This window comes from Macrosteles quadrilineatus, unplaced genomic scaffold (assembly GCF_028750875.1).
Source record: "Macrosteles quadrilineatus isolate MER2022 unplaced genomic scaffold, UCM_ALF_1.0 Scaffold_4__1_contigs__length_99947679, whole genome shotgun sequence".
In the NCBI taxonomy this organism is placed as follows: Eukaryota; Metazoa; Arthropoda; class Insecta; order Hemiptera; family Cicadellidae; genus Macrosteles; species Macrosteles quadrilineatus.
Genome location: NW_026542597.1, coordinates 54,841,762 through 54,861,193, shown reverse-complemented (window position 1 = coordinate 54,861,193; position 19,432 = coordinate 54,841,762). Strand labels below are relative to the sequence as shown.

The 19,432-nt window shown below is 32.2% G+C and overlaps 1 protein-coding gene across 3 annotated transcripts in view; it reads left to right on the top strand.

Moving 5' to 3' along the window:
- Positions 1 to 19,432, top strand: part of LOC128992315 (uncharacterized) — a 56,870-nt gene that overhangs the window by 30,627 nt on the left and 6,811 nt on the right. Inside the window, exons 1-3 of one of the 3 annotated variants that reach the window (XM_054415821.1) lie at positions 2,359 to 2,469; positions 8,917 to 9,060; positions 17,989 to 18,159. In XM_054415821.1, coding sequence (XP_054271796.1) covers positions 2,467 to 2,469; positions 8,917 to 9,060; positions 17,989 to 18,159 — 318 coding nt within the window. In that variant the 5' untranslated portion in view covers positions 2,359 to 2,466. Of the gene's footprint in view, positions 1 to 2,358; positions 2,470 to 8,717; positions 9,061 to 17,988; positions 18,160 to 19,432 lie in introns of those variants that run through there. The other 2 variants (XM_054415820.1, XM_054415819.1) reach the window with 2 other exon arrangements.

The following is a 19,432-nucleotide window of genomic DNA, read 5'->3' as shown; positions in this document are numbered from 1 at the left end:
CAAACGCAACCAAAGTATCTACGATTGCCTTAATGTAATTTGTTTATTTTTTTGGGGAGTTTTTTTAGCCCAATAATCTGAATGTGCTGGATCGATCTGTAAAACATCAGTAGTTTTTTGATGGCAAGGGGGCTAGCCTAGCTAAAAACGCACGTTTATAGAAAACATTTTGCTGTGAATACACTTTTTGACCTAGGATTTTGAATTTTTCAGGGAATTTTAAGCACAAATTTGGGCATATAATCATGTAACATATTTTGAAAAATGTTGATGAGTTTGGGAGTTATGATAAAAAAAGTTAATTTTATATTTGTAAAAACCTAGGTAACCATTTTACACATTGTGTTTTTTTGTATTTAATTTACACAAATAAATATGGTATGGTTCTTTTTCTTATGCCTAGGGCTATAGCCTGAACTAAAAATATGTTAATATAATTGAAATTGGTTAATTGGCTTAACATTTTAGATTATAAAAAATATTTTATTTTATTTTTTGTTAAAATTTATATATTTTGTTACTTAAACCATACCTACTGTTATAATTCTAGTTCAGGTCATAGGTACTGATGGTATAAACATCCTGTAAAAATTTGGTGATGATATCTCAACTGGCTTAGAAGATATCATGTAAATAGTAAGAAAAAAACACTAGTTTCGGACACTTGCCCCAAGTCGCGGACAAGTATCGGATAATTAACAATGAAAAGGCATGTGCACTGATAAATGTTTTTGGTCATATATCTACTAAAACAATAGAATAATTCTGGTGCCAAACTGTTCAGAAAGAACTAAAAAAATAAAAAAATATATTTTTAAAAAATTGAAAAATTTGAAATTTTTTGCTGGGCTAGCCCCCTTGACTAGAACTAGCTCTCCTTGAGTTTTTTTGGGTGCAATTAGATACAAATAAACAGGAATTGACTCCCCTTCCATTTATATTTGGGTTGAAATATGTCTCGGTAGGATTCTAATCTTCTAGTTTTATCTTGTGTATATTTAGTTAGTTCAGTGTATCTGTCAATTCATAAGATACTTAAAGTTACCTTTGTGCCCTCATTTATCTTGTTTATACTATAGTAGTTGGAAAATGTGCACTAGATATAGATTAGCTCTATCAAACAAATAACCATAATATAAAATTTACATTAGGCCTACACTATAATATTTGACACTTTTATCTTCGGTTGAAAAATCTTTAATCCAACAATCGACACAGTAGAAACAGAAACACCTGGTCCTGGAATGATTTCAATTACCAACCCGCTGTGAAATAAAACATGAGCAGTAAACAGTTGCCAACAAGTTGTCTATTGTCCCTATTGGCTATTGGCAGCATTGCATCCGCTCTGGCAGTGCTGGTGGTTCTATTTCCGGTCATATCCACAGCATCTGAGGCGATTTGGCGCACAATCAGCTCCCTTTAAGCCTAAAACTGTCGAAGTCGGAGTCACTAAAAATAAAATAGAGCCGTCAGTTCTCATGCACAGGTCCACGGTTTATACCAGGTTTCAGGTGTGTATTCAGTTGAATATTCATTGAAAAAGTGTTTGCGAATATTCTTTGAATAGTGAAGTTAGTGTTTGTGAAAGGGCGGTGGTGAGTAGGCCTAATTTAAATAGGTTAGGTTAAATAGCAATTAAAATTAGCTTACCTTTATACTTGCAGATCTAGTTCATTGACGGATATATTTTCGTTGGAAACTGAAATGCTTCCTCTCTATGTTTACTAATGGTGTGAGGGAAGTGACGAAAGAGTGCGTAGGTTTGCCAAAAATATTTCCAGATGTTTAAAACACTGAACATCTTCGTATTCCGAGAGAAATAGTGCAGTCTTCAGTCTTCAAAGTCCGATTGCTTTTTCTGGACTGGGAATTTAATTAATATCTTTATTTATAGAAAATCTAATAAATATTCCTTTCTGACATCGCATTGTTACTCCTAGCCAAATAGATTATTGATTAATAGGAATTTTGTATGAGAGATTGTTTTATTTATTATACATTTAACCACTAGTAAATACATGATTGTTTAGCAAACATTTAACATTATCGTGAAAATTATCATGAAACAAAACTCGTAATCATACTTTGATTTATTAATCTTAATTGATATTATAACACTTTTTATCTCATTTAAACCAATTGTATTTGGTGTTGAACAAATGTTTAATTTGAAAAACAAATACTAACATTCATACATAAATGGAAGAGCGCATTCCATCTCCAAAGTAAATATTGATATAAAACTAAATAACATATCAAATCTAAATATAGAGATCGCCTTTTAATCGAAGGGTCGCCAGTGAGAACCTGGCATCATTGGCCTTTTAATAAATCAATGGTCTTGGCTACAGAAACAGCTGGTCTTATTCAGTAACAAAGCTACACAAGGCATCACTCCATTCTACATCTACAACCCATCCTTCTTTTTTATTCGTGTTATATACAACCAGTTGAGTCTACATCATGGTAATGTAATATTTTGTTATTGTTATATTTTGATGAAACACATATAATATAATTTAATTGTACACAAAACGAGCTTAGAATAATCACAGTAACGTAGCTGACATAAATAATTGGGAGACAGTTCAATTATTATCTCAGGCTTAGATAATCTAGGCTAGTCAGTTATTACATGTACCTACTCTAAATAATATTCTGTGCTCTCTGTAACCACATTTAAATAGCCTAAACTAAATGTCAAGTAACGTGTATAGACTACTAGTAAAATGTGCGGTTAAAGTACTTAGTTAAAATAGTAATTTCAGGACAGAGCATTTAATTTCTATCATGTTTAGGTAGACAATCATTATTACAGACTGAATCAGAAATTATTCAAATTTAATAATCTAAATATAACAAATACAAAATCATTTAATCAAAGCACAACCTTAAATGTTCGTAACCAGTATTTTCAATAATTGCAATGAAAAGAAAAGTAGTGTTGGATAATGGTGAATACTTGTATGAAATTTAAAATATTTGGTCCTAGTAAGGACTTATTACTTGTAAAAGACGACAATGTCTAATGACGCACTAAGAGCTGCTCTTGTAACTGTCCCATACAATCTATTGTGAGTTTTACAAGACCCTTCTTATAATGAACAAGCATTCTGTTAGCAAATGATTTAAACACACTGCTCGTAAAAGTTTACTTATTTCATTCACTAGCAACTGTAAAAGGCTAGTATTGACTCTCATGGGTTTTATTAAATAAGGCTTGTTATCAAGGCCGGCTTCTTATCGATGTTTTCAAAAAGATGCCAATAGGGGGCAAATACGAGAGGTGATTTGAAAATGAGACTAGTTATCAAGAGTGACTTGTCATTGAGGCTCTTCTCATCAAGACTCTACTGCATAACTGCAATATGGCCTGTTATTAAAAAACGTGTTATTAACACGTACGATGGAATCATTCAAACATTTTTTAGTCTTCCAAATAATTGGTTTACCAATTATTATATTTTCAAAACTATCTTTTACGTGACTTAACCCAAACAAAACATATGGCTGTACCTACTTAGTTTCTTTGCTAGTTTTGAAAGCATTTCCTGATATATAAATCACTAATAAGAGTAATCACTAATAAAAAACTCTAATAAATTAAGTCAGTAACAAAAGACTTAATTTTATATCTTCTCAGTCACTTATACCATAGTTTATAATCTTTTTATTTTGTAATACCGTTATTAATCCTAAAAATTCCAATATAGTAAACAATTATGCTGTCGGTTATGACATGAAATGCATCGATTTATATACTGCATTTATTCAAACAAAAATTTATAAGTACATAGATCAATAGCATTACATTTTCATTGTTTTAAAACGGTTCATAGATAAATTACAAACGAATACAAGTATTTTGAATTTATATTTTGGCATAAGACTCTTAAGTTCAATAGAAACTAGGCATACATTTTTTTATTTCGATCAGTTACAAGCTTATGCTAATTTTAAATCGTGTTTTATTTAATGTTAAATTTTTAGTGACAATTTTTTTGTAGGTTGTGTTGTTGTGTTTTACGGACATAATTAACTTTTACGTTTGCCTTACAATCCAACTAAAACATTAACTTAATGTCAGTAAATTGAATTACAATAAACAAAAGTTTGAACTATTTATAAAACCTCTAGTATTATATTAATGTGTAGCTACTTTTTAAATAGACTCCAAAACACATAACATATTTTTAGATAACACCACATGATTTTTCCGTACATTGAGCATTAATCAGCAGTTATCAGATGTTGGGAAATTTAAGACTACAGTACATTCTTCTGCGTGTTCTATTAATAAACTACCATATTCCTCAGAAAAGTTTTTATAATTAAGTACTTTCGGGAAATTATACTTGCGTCAGAAGCGTAAAATGGTCCTTCAAACTTAATTTTTTTTTTGTTTTGCTTGCACAGCGAGATTTTGTACAAACACAGCTAAAGTTAAAAGGGTTAAAATTAAATGGGTTACATGATAAATTAGCCTCTGGAACAATTTTTTTTTTGCATTGATTTTTTATATAAAAAAATAAATGTTAGATTAAAATATTACAGTTTTTGATCCGTATGATGATCCAAGGTTAGTAGTTGTTAATTTAGTATCACTAAGTTAAAATACATTGCGTTTATTCATCAAATTTACGAATAATATAAAGTGAAAACATATAATTAATGTTGCTTTAACTTACTAAACTCAATATTTACAGAAATATCGTTTATGACTATATTTATCTGAATTGCACTAAGACAATTCAATTCAATTCAGGGCTTATATAGTCCTATTCCACATCTTTATAGAGTAGAAATGTTATTAGTATAGGCCTACACAAACAGGAGTGCTATAGCGATTAAGCTTATTAGCAGTAATAGGCTCAATTAATTAAGCCAAGTGTAACAATGCAAGCCATTTTGATGATTACCATGTGCTATTACATTTGAATGGCTATTGACTTTGTAAACTGACATAAATGTCTGTGTCATCTAAAGGGACATTAAGCAGCAGGATTTCTCAAAGTAGTTGTATCGTCCTATTATAGAGAAGTCTACTGTTAAAGTTATAGTTTTCTACGTCTCTCATGCTGTGATAGTTGATGGAAATAGTTATTTGTGCAACTAGTGAGCAAAGTGAACTCTTTGCACTCGAGTTGCACATTATATTTTTCCTACAGTTACCATAAAACAAATAAATTGGTAAAGAAACGTAACATATTTTTACACAGAAGTGAACTTTTAATATGACATTTAATGATACAACAGTACAACAGCTGACCAGCTGATTTACAGCCAGTGCTGCCAACGTATTTTGCGCGCATACGACCTTGTCTGCATGTTACGCGCTCAATATGTCGTGCCTTCACGTTGCAAATCTGGAGACAAAGCAATTAGAGTGAGACAATGTTAACATTGTCTCACTGATGAGCGAATTGGCCGCTTTGCTTTCTCAAATCATATAGAGAACATGTACATTGTTAGGTACCTGTAGGAAAACGATAGTTTTATTTGTTACACATTTTGTTTAGTATATTTCCACCAACTAAAGGTCTAAAAATCACTAGTCATAACCTCTTAGAAGAGGTTATCTTTTTGTTTATAACCACTCATTGCCACCTAAATACAGTATAATCAGCTGATTGGTGCCCGGTAAAACTCAATGCAGTAGATATATATAGTCAATGGTAGTACGCAATGAAACCCCATTTGAATAAACTGGCGGCAAACAGCTGTTTTCTGGACTAAATCCTTGCGTGGGAAGTTCGTCAAAATAATTTAGTGTGGCGTAATAATTACACGCAATTTTAATAAAATTATTGTATAATTTCAATTTAAAATACTCGAACAATACAACAATTAATGGAAAATTTTAAGCTTGTTAGCCTGTGAAGACTACGAAAGATTCTGTCAATGACTTGGATTGTTCACGTTAGTTCATCTATGGTTAAAACTCCTCGTCGTCCTTTTAACTAGTTTTGATTAAATTACCACCATATTACATCTACCTACGGATTTAAATTGGTTTATGTACTACTTAAATTGGAATACAAACATATCGAGTATGAACAAACATGAGCAATAATAGGGCTGCACAGATAAAGAAATAAAAGACCCAATTGCACCATCCTACATAATGCAACAGCGTGGAATTATGTTGATTGTCTTTTTGTGGCGATTACACTAGGTTTTTCTGAAACTGGGTCATGTCAATCTAAAGGATTTGTAGGATTTTTTGTCATTGGATTTGTATAATAGAAGATTACCATACAAATATTGTAATCTGGAAAAGATTTTAATGTATTAATTGAATTAATTAGTACACGCTATGGACAGATACACTAATAAACTACACAATTTAATAATTATTTGTTTACTGCATAGAAACACGACCCATTGGGGATTCCAGGTTTAATTGGTCTTCGTTTATTATTCCATAATAATCTCTTGGATAACATAAACACGATATTATTTTCAAATCGGTAACTGTTACTGTTGTTGACGCCAGTTTTTTTTTTCTCTTTTTTTTAAAACAATATGAAGTTTAATGAGAGCTTGAAAGGGATCTATTTTATTTTAATATTAAATTTCATACTGAAATCCTTGTATAGCATGTAGTATATTACCGGTTAAATAATTGGCATTTAAAGACAGAAAATGGATTTGAATAACATTAAACTTTGTTTGAGACTGGTCTTAGTTCAAGTTAATCGTTATTTAGAAAACACGAGGTAAGTAACTAAGTTACCCTTGACTAAGAAGGGTAGTAGACATCCTATTACCGTTTAAGAGCTGTAGTAAGTGTGAAAATAAAATTGAAGCTAGTCATTAAGCTGTTTTCAGTCACTATTTTTTTTTTTTTTAACTAAGTCAAACAAAAGGATAAATTATTGTAAGCTTCTCTGTTATGTCACATCAAATATCAAAGTATCGAATACTATAAGAGAAACTAAAGTTTTTGTTACTTTGGTAGACTCCGTGACTGGCCGATTCGACTATTAAATTAGCTATAGCTGGTCCGCCTACTCTATGGTACAACAGTCAACTGTGTTATCAGTGTATGTCTTTAACCTTTATAAATGTTGCATCAAATGTGTTGAATCAACCTTTATTTGTATGATTTTGCGGATTAGTTAGCTTTATTCTATGGGAAAAGAGGTTTTGTATTCTGATAATCATTTTGGACTTTTCCACTAAACTTTGAAATAGCCTTAAAATGTATGACATTGCTAAAACTATTTACAATGGTAAAAAATATATATTTGACAAAGAAATCTAACGTAAACTTAGTGCCTTTGTGTTATGTGTTTGTAAATTAAATTCGAGGCAAAAACATTTAAAAATTAAAAATGCAAATCTCGTTTTAAAGTTTTTTTATGTAAACCCTCATTAATTTTCTAGATTAGAAAGAATGAAGTAAAATTGAAAACACACCAAAGGCAAGGAGAGCGTAACAGTTGGCTAAACTGAGCTATTTCCATCCACAAGGTGTGCCAACCAAGCCAAAAGTTGGCATTCATTAAATGACCGAGTAATATACGAAAGCAGTATCGAATAGTTTGTGCATTACATTAACCAACAAAGTGTTAATATGTTTATAGACTAAACTAAGTTAATTTTCAATGAATTTTCTATGATCCATCTATTAGGTTCCCAAACACATCTGTTTACTTTTTTATGGATCTACAAATATCATAAAACTATCGAAATTTTCCATAGTAATTTATTCCAAAAACTCTTAAGTTAAATTGAAAAAAACTGTTTAAATTAAAATATATAATAATAGTAGCTTAGTATGTGATTAATGTATTGGCCAAATCTATATAATATATTTTATACTTTGCTGCCTTAGACGTTTCTTAACAAACATAATTTTGTTTTATATTTATTAGTAAAATCCTGGATGAACGATCCAAATAAATTTAAAAGAATTGACACTTTACTATCTGAAATCTTCTAAATATTTTAGGTTGTTTCTGTTACTATTTTATCTATTCGTTGGAATTCGGGATGTCCGAATATTTCCTGTAAAAGAGTAAAACATAATTTATTGTGTTGTTGTATGATTATTTATAAGAACTGCGATAAAGCGTCATTCTTAGTAAAAAAAACCATTTAAAGAATAACACAAAAATAATATATTTTGTAACACAATCTTATTACCCGTAGAGCCGGAAGAAGACTTGGACACAGACCAGAAACGCCCCCAACTGACGCATTCAGTTTTGAAGCTATTTTTGAATATAATAAGTTATGTTTAGCTTAAATTAAAAGTGGTAGCATAGAAGTTATATTGTTGTACTCAATACAACTACTCGTTGGATTTAAAATTATTAGTCAAATAGTGTGTCATGGATGCATCTTACTTTGTAAATTACTCTAACACCCATGCTGTAAATAAATAACAAATGATCTCATACCGATATCACATTTTTGTGTCCTGACATAAAATAAAAAAGTGAGTTTAATTTTTATTGTATAGGCCTATTTGTGTAAAATAAATTTAGAGTTTTTCAAACGAAAGTATAACGATTCCTCCTACCCAGACTGCTTGTCAGTTAAACTTGACATACAACCACAACAATGAGTCACAAGAGGGGGGGGAGGGGTGCGTGAAGCGTGCCTCAACCTAGAGAATGTTGGGGGAGTTGATATTGTCTCTGAAAATAAACCGAGAGGAGGGCCAACTTTCTAAATTAGTGTCCCGCGGTAGTGCGTCTGTAGCCGTCGCGATGTTACTGTAGCTCAAACATGAACATTCTCTTCAGGAAGAACTTCCAGTCGGAGCACAGCAAGCAGCAATGGGGGAAACCGAGGGGTCGGGGAAAACCCGGGGGGAAAGGACGAACGGGGGATTACGCGTTGATGGATGACCATTACGCGTATCGCACCCACATATTTCTAAGTCCATCTAACCTTCCGCAGGAGTACGAGGACGACCCTCCGCACGGGCTGTCACAAAAGAGGCCGTCAGTGACGTTGATGAAGTGGGCGACGGGGGGGACCAAGAGGAAACCATCCGGGGGGAAGGGAGACTTTCCCCTCAACCAGGACACCCCTAGCAGACAGGTGAGTGAAGTGGGAATAGTTGTGGTAGAATTTGTATAAATGCTAGTTGGGGCTGACAAGTGGCTCAAGAGAATTGGCATGGAGTAGATTTGGCTCATTGTAGAGTGTTTGACAGTAAATTTTAATGGCGGTGTTGACGATTGGTAAAATGTTTTTTTGGTTATCTGTAAAATAATGGCATTGAAGTAGAGGAGTTTATCTGTAGGACAGTTTACCGACAGAAATTACACTTTGTATGAGAGTATACTGTAGTATTAGAGTCATTACATTTCATGTATAGTTTAAGATATGGTGATTGTATTCCATAATATACTCGACCCTGAAATGAAAAATTGAAAGACAATATACATATATTGTCACATTGTTCGTGCAAATACATCTTGACAGTAAAATTATCAATGTAAATAAGCAAAGAAACAGTAGCTTAAATAGATAATAAATTTATAATTAATTTTAAGCTGGTATATTTTCAATAGAATACTGTAATGGTACAAGTTTACGTGGAATAAACTTGAGTATACAATCCCCCATTATATTTCATCGTTAACGTTTAAATAGTAACGATACAAAGGACAGTACATTAAATGTACGGTAAGAATACAAGTTTGTTGTTAACCGTTGACAACAGTGTTGAATAATAACAGTAGAAATATCCTTAAAAACATTTGGCTCTAATGACAATATTGTATTTGAAAGTTACTGAAGCAGTAAATAGTGGTACAGTAATCAGTTTTGTTAAGGTGTAAGTTGACAATGATAGTTATAATAACATTCTGTGTAATTGTAGGATAATACAATGTATAAACTTATATTACGGAAAGTAAATAAAAGAAACGTCTTATAACACTTAAAACATATATTTACGCTTATACTGTTACTCACAAGACGGTAAATATACAAAAACGATGGTAAGTGGTGATCGATTTCGATTGGACACTCCAATCATCATCAGACCCAATAGGCGAATGACAAGAATCTTGAATGGCGTCCCTACTTCAAGAGTGTGTAAGTAGGGACGCCATTCAAGATTCTTGTCATTCGCCTATTGGGTCTGATGATGATTGGAGTGTCCAATCGAAATCGATCACCACTTACCATCGTTTTTGTATATTTACCGTCTTGTGAGTAACAGTATAAGCGTAAATATATGTTTTAAGTGTTATAAGACGTTTCTTTTATTTACTTTCCGTAAATTTAATAACACGTACAATGCTGATCAAGAAGTTATAAACTTATATTGTATATATAATTTATTATGGAAAAGAGGCAATGACCGCAGTAAAAAGAGGCATAATTTTATTGGACTTGTATTTAACTAATAAGTTCGGTACACTTTTAAACTAAAAAAATATGGCTAATTCACTGTTGTAAAGGTTTTGAATCAGTATGTTAGTACAGTAATTGAATTGGAATTTTGGCTAAACAATATTTATCACTATATAGCATTACTAAATTATATTACTCCATATTAAAACCAACCCTTAAAATTATTACCCTAAAAATTAATTTATTTAGTTAAAATTTATTAAAATTTATTTATTTATTTAAGCTTATTAATTTATTAACTACAATTATATAGCTCTTATTAGGTGGTTAGTTCATTTAGGTCAAAAATCTATCTTTATAGCATAAATTGATATAGAAACATCTAGGGTATTTTTTAACATGGATAAGTAAAATGTGGAACACATTTTTGCTAAACCCTTTAGTTAGGTTCTAATCAAATTAAGTCTAAAGTTTCGCGCATTAAATGGCATCACACATCACACTAAAATAATAAATAGATATACTCTAGATTATTATTCGCATTAGTAATCTAAAGATCAACAGATTTAAAGGCAGGCGTAAAAATAATACTCTTCCAACGATAGGTCTATACAGCTTTCACAAAAAAAAACATTCTAGTTCGTTTCCTGACAATGGTTTCTTACTGCAATAGTCAACTCTGCTTGGAAAAGTTAAATAAATTGGCAATCTATTTTGGAATACAGCCAGCTACTGTAATTTTTTTTACAGAAAAGTAAATTAGATAAATAAAACACTTTTTCGAAATGATTAGTTTATAACGAAGAATCACTATTGCAATACAAGATCAAACATTTATGAAAGAATATCATATTAGGGATATGATTTGGTAATAGCCCACATCAAAGGAAATGCATTTCTTCTAGAGAGCTTTTATACTTTATGACCACTGAACCGAATGTGATGCATTCATTGTTATAGCTCCAACTTGGGGACCTAATGTGTTCTTGAGCTTTATCTAATTTTATTAATCTAGTCTTATTTTTGCTGCAACTTTTATGTGTTTGATATTTCGTTGACTACTTTGTTCCTTTAATAACTGTCATATCCATACTACATTAATAAATTCTAAATTCAATTTAGATTTTTATCGCATTCGTATGGGTTTCTAATCTCATGTTGTAGTTTTGAAATTGTCTAATTTCGATCGCTTGATCATAATTTTGCTGCAATCTTTAGATATTTTGTAGTTTATTGTTCAAAAACAACAAACTATCAAACTTTATATGATTTGGTATTTGCCCACCTTAAACTGTAGCTTTCTTTCACTTATTTGATTAAATAAGCATATTGTGTGGATCTAAACTAATACGATTCAATTATTTCAATTATTGCTGACAAAAACCTATCGCTTTATTTTGGAGGACTATTTAAAATAATCCCAGTTTAATGTTAACGTTTCAACAGCAGTTTTGCTGTTTTATCCAACTATTTTTGTAAGTATTTAACTAGTTCTATAGCTTTTATTTAACTACTCTACGAAATTGTATCTTTCAAACCAAAATATTGATAGGCTTTCACGGTCACAGCAGATGACTTTTGTTTCATCCTTTCAACGATGCGGTCGTCAACCGAAGTGATTTGACCAAATAAATATAGAAGTTTTCATTAGTTATTATTTCTACCAACATAAATTCTTTGGCATTGATTTATTTCTGTTCTCAATTTAAACAACTGTAAGTGAAATATAATTTCCCAGTCAGTGACTACAGATTTAAAAGTCCGCTCTGTCAATGAATGAAATACAGAAACCAGCGATTTAATAGTGAATGAGACTGGAATGCTATAAGCGGAAATCTAGCAGAAGAAGCGATTATAGATGGTTAAATCTCCCGCCCTCTGCAAGACTGCTTCCAACTATTCTTACAAGTTGCATTGTTGTGGCAGGCGATGGTCCGTGGTATCCAGCGATCACGTGACCAACATAAGACCGCAAGACCAGTTCATATTGGTCTTATGTGATCACTGATTGTACCCTCCACTAGCGGGTTGCATCATTGAAATTAAAGGAGCAAAATACTGATGATTTATTCTTCTTTAAAATTGAAGTATGACACAATTAACAGTATAATATGGTTTCCTTTTATTTAAACTGTAATAATAATTAATTGTCAAAGTCGAAGGAAAATGTATGAGTGGTAAATTACTATCAATTAACACTTGTCGTATGTTTATTATTAGTTTAGTTGAACCAGCTGTTAAGATTCTTTAATTCCATTTAAATATGAGTACTCATAAGGTTAACATGGGAAACTCCAGAGCCACTGGGGCGGAGCCCTTTTGACGGATCTGCACCAAACTTCACACAAACCATCCTTGAATAATGCTTAATAATGCCTGAAAGTTTCATTACAATCTGTCGAGCGGTTTCGGAGTCCATAAAGGACAAACATACAAATATACAAACATACAAACATACAAACATACATTGGATTTTATATACAGGGTGTCCCGGAACTCTCTACCAATATTTTAGAGCATTGCTCCTGGGTAAGAAACGTACCTAAATATCATATTTAAATTGTCCGGAAGTCCTTAGTTACTCACACAGCCGCCATTTTGTTTTTTCTGTTATTAATTTTTTTCTAAAGAATGGTTAAACTTACGAAATTGAAACTTTGCAAAAACATTTATGACAACTAGACAAAGCTACCAAAATATTATGACGATTTTTACAATTCATAAAACAAAATGGCGGCCATTTAAAATTTTGTTTCTTAAATAACTTGAAAACCGTTGATTTTACAACAATTTTACAAGAGTAACCTTTTCAAGGCAATTTTAATACAAATCGATTGACACCTTAGTATTTAAGATTGGACGAGTATTAACTGAGATATGGCAATTTTAGTGATACGTGACCTCTGAAACCTTAGAGCGCATGATGTTAGTTGGAGCGCATGCTGAAAGCGGTCACGTATCACTAAAATCGCCATATCTCAGTTAATACTCCTCCAATCTTAAAAACTAAGGTGTTAATCGATTTGTATTAAAATTGCCTTGTAAAAGTTACTTTTGTAAAATATTTGTAAAATCAACGGTTTTCGAGTTATTTAAAAAACAAAATTTTAAATGGCCGCCATTTTGTTTTATGAATTGGAAAAATCGTCATAATTTTTTGGTAGCTTTGTCTAGTTGTCATAAATGTTTTTGCAAAGTTTCAATTTCGTAAGTTTAACCATTCTTTAGAAAAAAAATAATAACTGAAAAAAACAAAATGGCGGCTGTGTGAGTAACTAAGGACTTCCGGACAATTTAAATATGATATTTAGGTATGTTTTTTACCCAGGAGCAATGCCCTAAAATATTGGTAGAGAGTTCTTGGGACACCCTGTATATAGATTTACTTTAGGAAGTAAATAAAAAAAAACTTAAATTGAGTAAGAAAAAACGTTAAACATCGCCGACAATTTAAGCGAACCTTTAGAACCTTTACTTCTTTGTTTGTTTAAATTAATTAGTGGTTGTTAAATGTCCACTGTATCTAAATATTATTTAATACTATTTAAAAGTGTGTTTAAGAAGTTTTACTTGACCAAGATGATAGTTGGTTTCAGTGTGATCTCTTAGCCTAGTAAGAAGTTCTGACACTTTTGTAATTAGGTTTTGACAAGTTTCATATACACTGCCTCTTGAATAATAAACGTTGGCTCGTACCCAAAATCAGAATTTCTGACAAAACTAGGTTCTCAAACTTTCTAATAATATAATGTATTAAACATTTTCTGGAATGAAATGTCTCCACCTTTGCACATTATAGTTTCTTATAGTTATAAAATTAAATAGAGATGCAAAATATAAAGATAAATTATCTACATTTGCTGGGGCAAATAAGGTGGAATTTGATACGTAAAATCAATCTTTCTGAAAAGTTTATAATGTTTGTGAGTTTCTACGATTTTATTTTCTGCATGGATTTATAAATACCCCTAAAAGCAAACATTGCCACAAACAACGTCCCGTTTTCCTCTAACCAAGCCAATAATAATATCACAAAGTGTACACCTACATGATTTCAAGTTTAATTGTATATCTTATTTTGGATACAAAAAGAAACAACTCTTGGAGCAGATCCAAGTCTCTGACACTGTCAAGACCGCTGAAATCCTGTTCAAACTAGAATTTGTACAATTCAAAATTAAATTTTGTATTTTTCAAAGACTCGTATGAATTATTAAGATGAGTATTTTGAACATGAAAATTTTACTAAATTTTAGTGTTCCTATGTTCAGCAAATTAATAAGTATGGGTTTTTATTAAAATAAAAATATATTATCTAGTTTATATATTTAATTTACTTGAAGCTCTAAAATGTATTAAATATACAGAAAACTAGACGGATTAGGATATATTTGAGTTTAATAACTCATACATAACTAATAACTACTAATACAGTCAGATCTAATATATTAAACACACATTTACATTTTACATTAACACATCATTTAATTTACATACATAAAACAAGATTTGATACATACATATATTTTATTACATACACATGGTACATGTTTTATTCACTTTATAGTTTGAAGAGAATTTTATTTCATTCGTAAGCAGCTCATCTACAAAATAATAAAAAATAAAAACTGCAGATATCGAAAACACCTACGAGAATTTATTAAAGTATGCCTACAACCAGTTTTTTCAAGATTGAAATTTACCGTTTTATTTTATGGGGTATGTTATTTACATAAGCCTAAGTTACAAATACTTTTGATCCGTAATTTTTACAGAAATGGGAGTTGTACCTTTTTGTTTTAAATTTAAAGGACCCAAAAGTCAATGATATAGCATACTAGATTTGTATCAAAATCGTTCCATTTTAATTATTCGGGCCATTTTCAAGAAAATAATTTTTTTATGTTATTTTATGAAAATCGCAATTAAAAATCAATATTTAAAAAAAACTGCTTAGATGATATACTATGGATTTGTAGCTACATACAGAAATTCATCAACATCGGACTACAGAATGATGTGGTCTGTAGTAGCTCTGAACACAACCACACATACATACACAATCACACAGACAGACAGACATAACTTCGAAACCCACTTTTTTGGGTATAGAATATAGAGACACCCAAAAAGAATATGTCCAGTCAAAACTCAATATCGAAAATTTTGACGAAAACAATACTTTCTCCATAGGGGAGAAAATAAAAATGAACTTAAATCGTTGTAAAAACCAACTTAACTAATGTTTATTTTAAATTTTAAATAAATCAACTGATCTATAAATAATTGTTTAGTAGCCTGGTTCCTGCCAAGTACTAAGGTATTGTCTCTATGGCCATTATAGATTGATAGGTCGCATTCTGCCAAGGTGTGGTCTGGTCTCATCAGGACCTTATCTGTAAGTGGTAGATATTGTGGTGGAAACCCGACCTAAAATAAATGGTAAATGATTCTTTTGGAGGTCGAAAGGATGGACTGATTGCTTGTGAGTTGCTCCTCAAATAAGGCTCTCGATCAACAAACATGTTTTACATAATTATTGGATTTTTTCGTTCCAAATCCAAGAAAACACATTATTGAAATAGGCATACATAAACAACTAAACATAAACAATGAATCCATAGGAGTAAAAAATGTAAAGAAACGTAAAAAGAATTAGATGGATGCACGATAACACTGTTGCTTCTTCTCACCCTTGGGGACTTTAAACCTCTCTTTGACGGATTACTCTCTTGATGCTTCAATCGCTCCCGTGGCTCAACAAAGTTTGGCTCGTGAGCTATCATCGTTTGTTTCAATGCGGACAGTTTTACTGCCAAACTTTTGTAACTGAGGTTTCACCTGGAAATATATTTCAGAAGCTTAGACTTTGAGGAAATCATTACTCTACATAAAAGTTATTTTTCGACGGGTAAGTTTGTAATTTAACTCCATGTGTGATGCTGAAGTAGGTCAAAGTTTTAAAAAGTTGTAAAACTTCTTTGTTGCTCAACTGAGCATTGGATTATAAAAATGTGCACTCTGTAATGTTTGAGATTAAAATTATTGCTATTGTAATACATTTTGGTTTTCGTTTGGGGGTTTCCCACGTAAACACAGATTTTGCATGCCTTTGTAGGACTAGTTTTTCGTATCATCTAACCTATCTTTTATTCTATCCATTTATCCATACGAGTAATGTCCAGTGGTCGAAACTCGACCAAAAATATGTAATGTACTCACTTATGTTAATGTTTCACCCCACACTGTAAATAAAACATATGATTGGAGTTTCTCCCATTTGTTTTGATTTTCTGTTTATATTTCGTTGTTATTTCGTCACCAGCATGGCAACGCATAAGATCCATGTAATTTTTTTAAAATTTTTAAACTCATTTTTTGCGCTTATATTTGAGCCTATTTAAATTTATAAAGGGATTCTGCACACCTACAGGAAAATAGCTTTCTAACGGTATGCGTAGATTTTCCCTACGATGCACTCGAGCTGAGAAAAAAGGTTTTAAAGAAACATGCTTGCCTATTAATATATAGATAGATAGATTACGTAATTCAGTAAATGATGTCTCTGTAGTAACGCCCTCTTTTCTATTTCCATTCTACGCAACAGATTTTTACGATTGATGTGTCATGCTAGCTTATGATCTAGTGGAGGAAAAAATTACTACTAATAAAGTTTTGATTCGCTTTAGGACTTGATTCGCACCCTTAACGTTTGATATATTTGTCTTTCAAAGATCTAGTGATGCTGAAGTGTCTTTGTATCTGTTTAAAAGTGAATTGTAATTTGACATATGATCCTTTTAAGTTGAATAGGGCTATTTAACCTCAGTCATATTGAAATCAATTGACAAACAGCTTATGAAAAAGGGTTTTAAATAGGCTAAGTGTTTGAAAATTCAAACCTGATTAAGGCGGGTAAATCACATTGTATTGTATAGATATAAAATCAAGAAATTTAATTTATCATAAATTAGTAGTACAGTGGGACCTTGACAACAAGACCCTCGATAACAAGTCACCCTTTTTACCAAGTGTCATTTTCTAATCCCCTTGAATTTTATTTCAGACCTAATCTCATGTTATTGCAAACCTCGAAAAGAAGTCGACCTTGATAACAAGTCTTTTTTAATAATACCCATGAGAGTCTTGTTATCAAGGTTCTACTGTAATTGATGTTTTATTCGCCTGATAACCGTCTTAAACATACATAATCCTTGAAAAGTAAATGGATATCGCATTATTTATTCGTTATATCTCGGCAACAAGTTCTGGACCCTATTAGTATGCGCAAAGATCCCCTCATATAAACTGTATTTTTTTTTTTTTTTGTAATTCAGATTTTGATTTGGTGTTTTCAAGCTCATGAAAATTTATTTTTTTAAACCCATCATCCGGTCAAGAAAAGTTATTCTTCTATGGTTGGCAGGATGGCTGGATGTGTGTGTTTTTAATCAAAAGCATGTTTTGAAAAATGTAACCGTTGTGTCACAAGATGAAGGGGAAACACATTTAATAGAATATGCTATCATGTGCAAAGGTTTGAAAAACAAACAAGTAGAGGAAAATATTTTGAAAATCAGTTCCATTATGTATCTATATGACGTTTAACCCACCTGATAGTATGTATATTTTGTAACAATCAAAAACTTGGCCATGTTGCAGGTGAGCTTCAACAACGGAGGTGCACGGCCAGGAGTGTACAACAATCCCACCAGTCCCATCACGCTACAGTCTGTCCCACGGGCCGAGCCCATCACCTTGGCCACGCTGGACCGGGACTGCTTCATCATCCCTGTGGCCAGCATAGACAGGTTCCTACCTGCCGGAGTACCTGTGAGTACTGAGTAGTGAAGGCTGGGATATCTTGACTATTATTTGAAATGACATATTCATTCAACTCAACCACAGACCAATTTTTGTCATAGACTCAACCATAGTTTGTCAAGATAGACTTAGGGATATGACAGTCTCTCCCACTAGTTAAGAATAATCTTTTAGGGTTGGTATGGTAGTCTCTAAATCTTGAGGGATGCAACGCTCATGCTGTGGTCTGGCGTTTGTTTTCTCAGTTCTCACCATGAGCACAGAAAACGTACTACTATACCCAGAATGCCAACCGCATGGTAAAAAGCATTAAGCGGTTTAGCATGGCAACGCTGGTGGCGCTGCCTACGGATTGACAGGCAAAGCTCTCTCAAACAGCTTAATGCTTTTTACCATGCGGTTGGCATTCTGGGTTATAGTAGTACGTTTTCTGTGCCATGAGCTCTTTCTGGAGACAGAATCTCTTGTTCTGGTTGGATTGGTTTTGGAACTCCAGCTGGATTCCTATGCATATATCTGGTTGTCTTGGAATCCTATTGGAACATCAAACAACTGCGTTGGTCGGAATTTTCCAGTTTTGGTATCAGCATTGGACGTAGTTGATTTATATGCCTCTTCAGGAACCTATCAGGTGTGTCGATAACTATGAGATCGCCATTTTCTAAACTTCGTCTTTATTTGAAACTGTCATGTGTGTTTATTATTGATAAACAGTGGAACCTGTACCCTCTCCCCCACTTTTAGTTAACGTGCAGGTGAAGACTGGGTAGTTTAAAGTTGAGGTGTTTAAGGAAATATGGCATTCAGTCTTTTGAAAATTTCTTTATCCAGCAATCTGAATTCTTTTGATTTCAGAAATTTTATGCTCTGATTTGTGTAGCCATTCAATTTGTTCAGTTTGATTCCTCTAGTGCTCTTATCCATTTACGTACCAAGAGTGGTTTGTGTCTTGTCAGAACAATGTGGAGTTCCTCTTTGAAGTATCTTCCACGGTGGAAGGAAAAAACATAGGTGTGCTATTCCCACATATTCTGACGTCAATCGGATTGCAAACAAAAGATCACCTGATTGTAATTGTCAAATTAGTATGTATTTGTTTTGATTTGAGTGTTATTGTTTTTATAATAATATAAACAATAACAACCAAATCAAAACAAATACATATACTAATTTGACAGTTACAATCAGGTGATCTTTTGTTTGCAATCCGAGTGACGTCAGAATATGTGGGAATAGCACACCTATGTTTTTTCCTTCCACCATGATCTTCCACAGTAAGAAA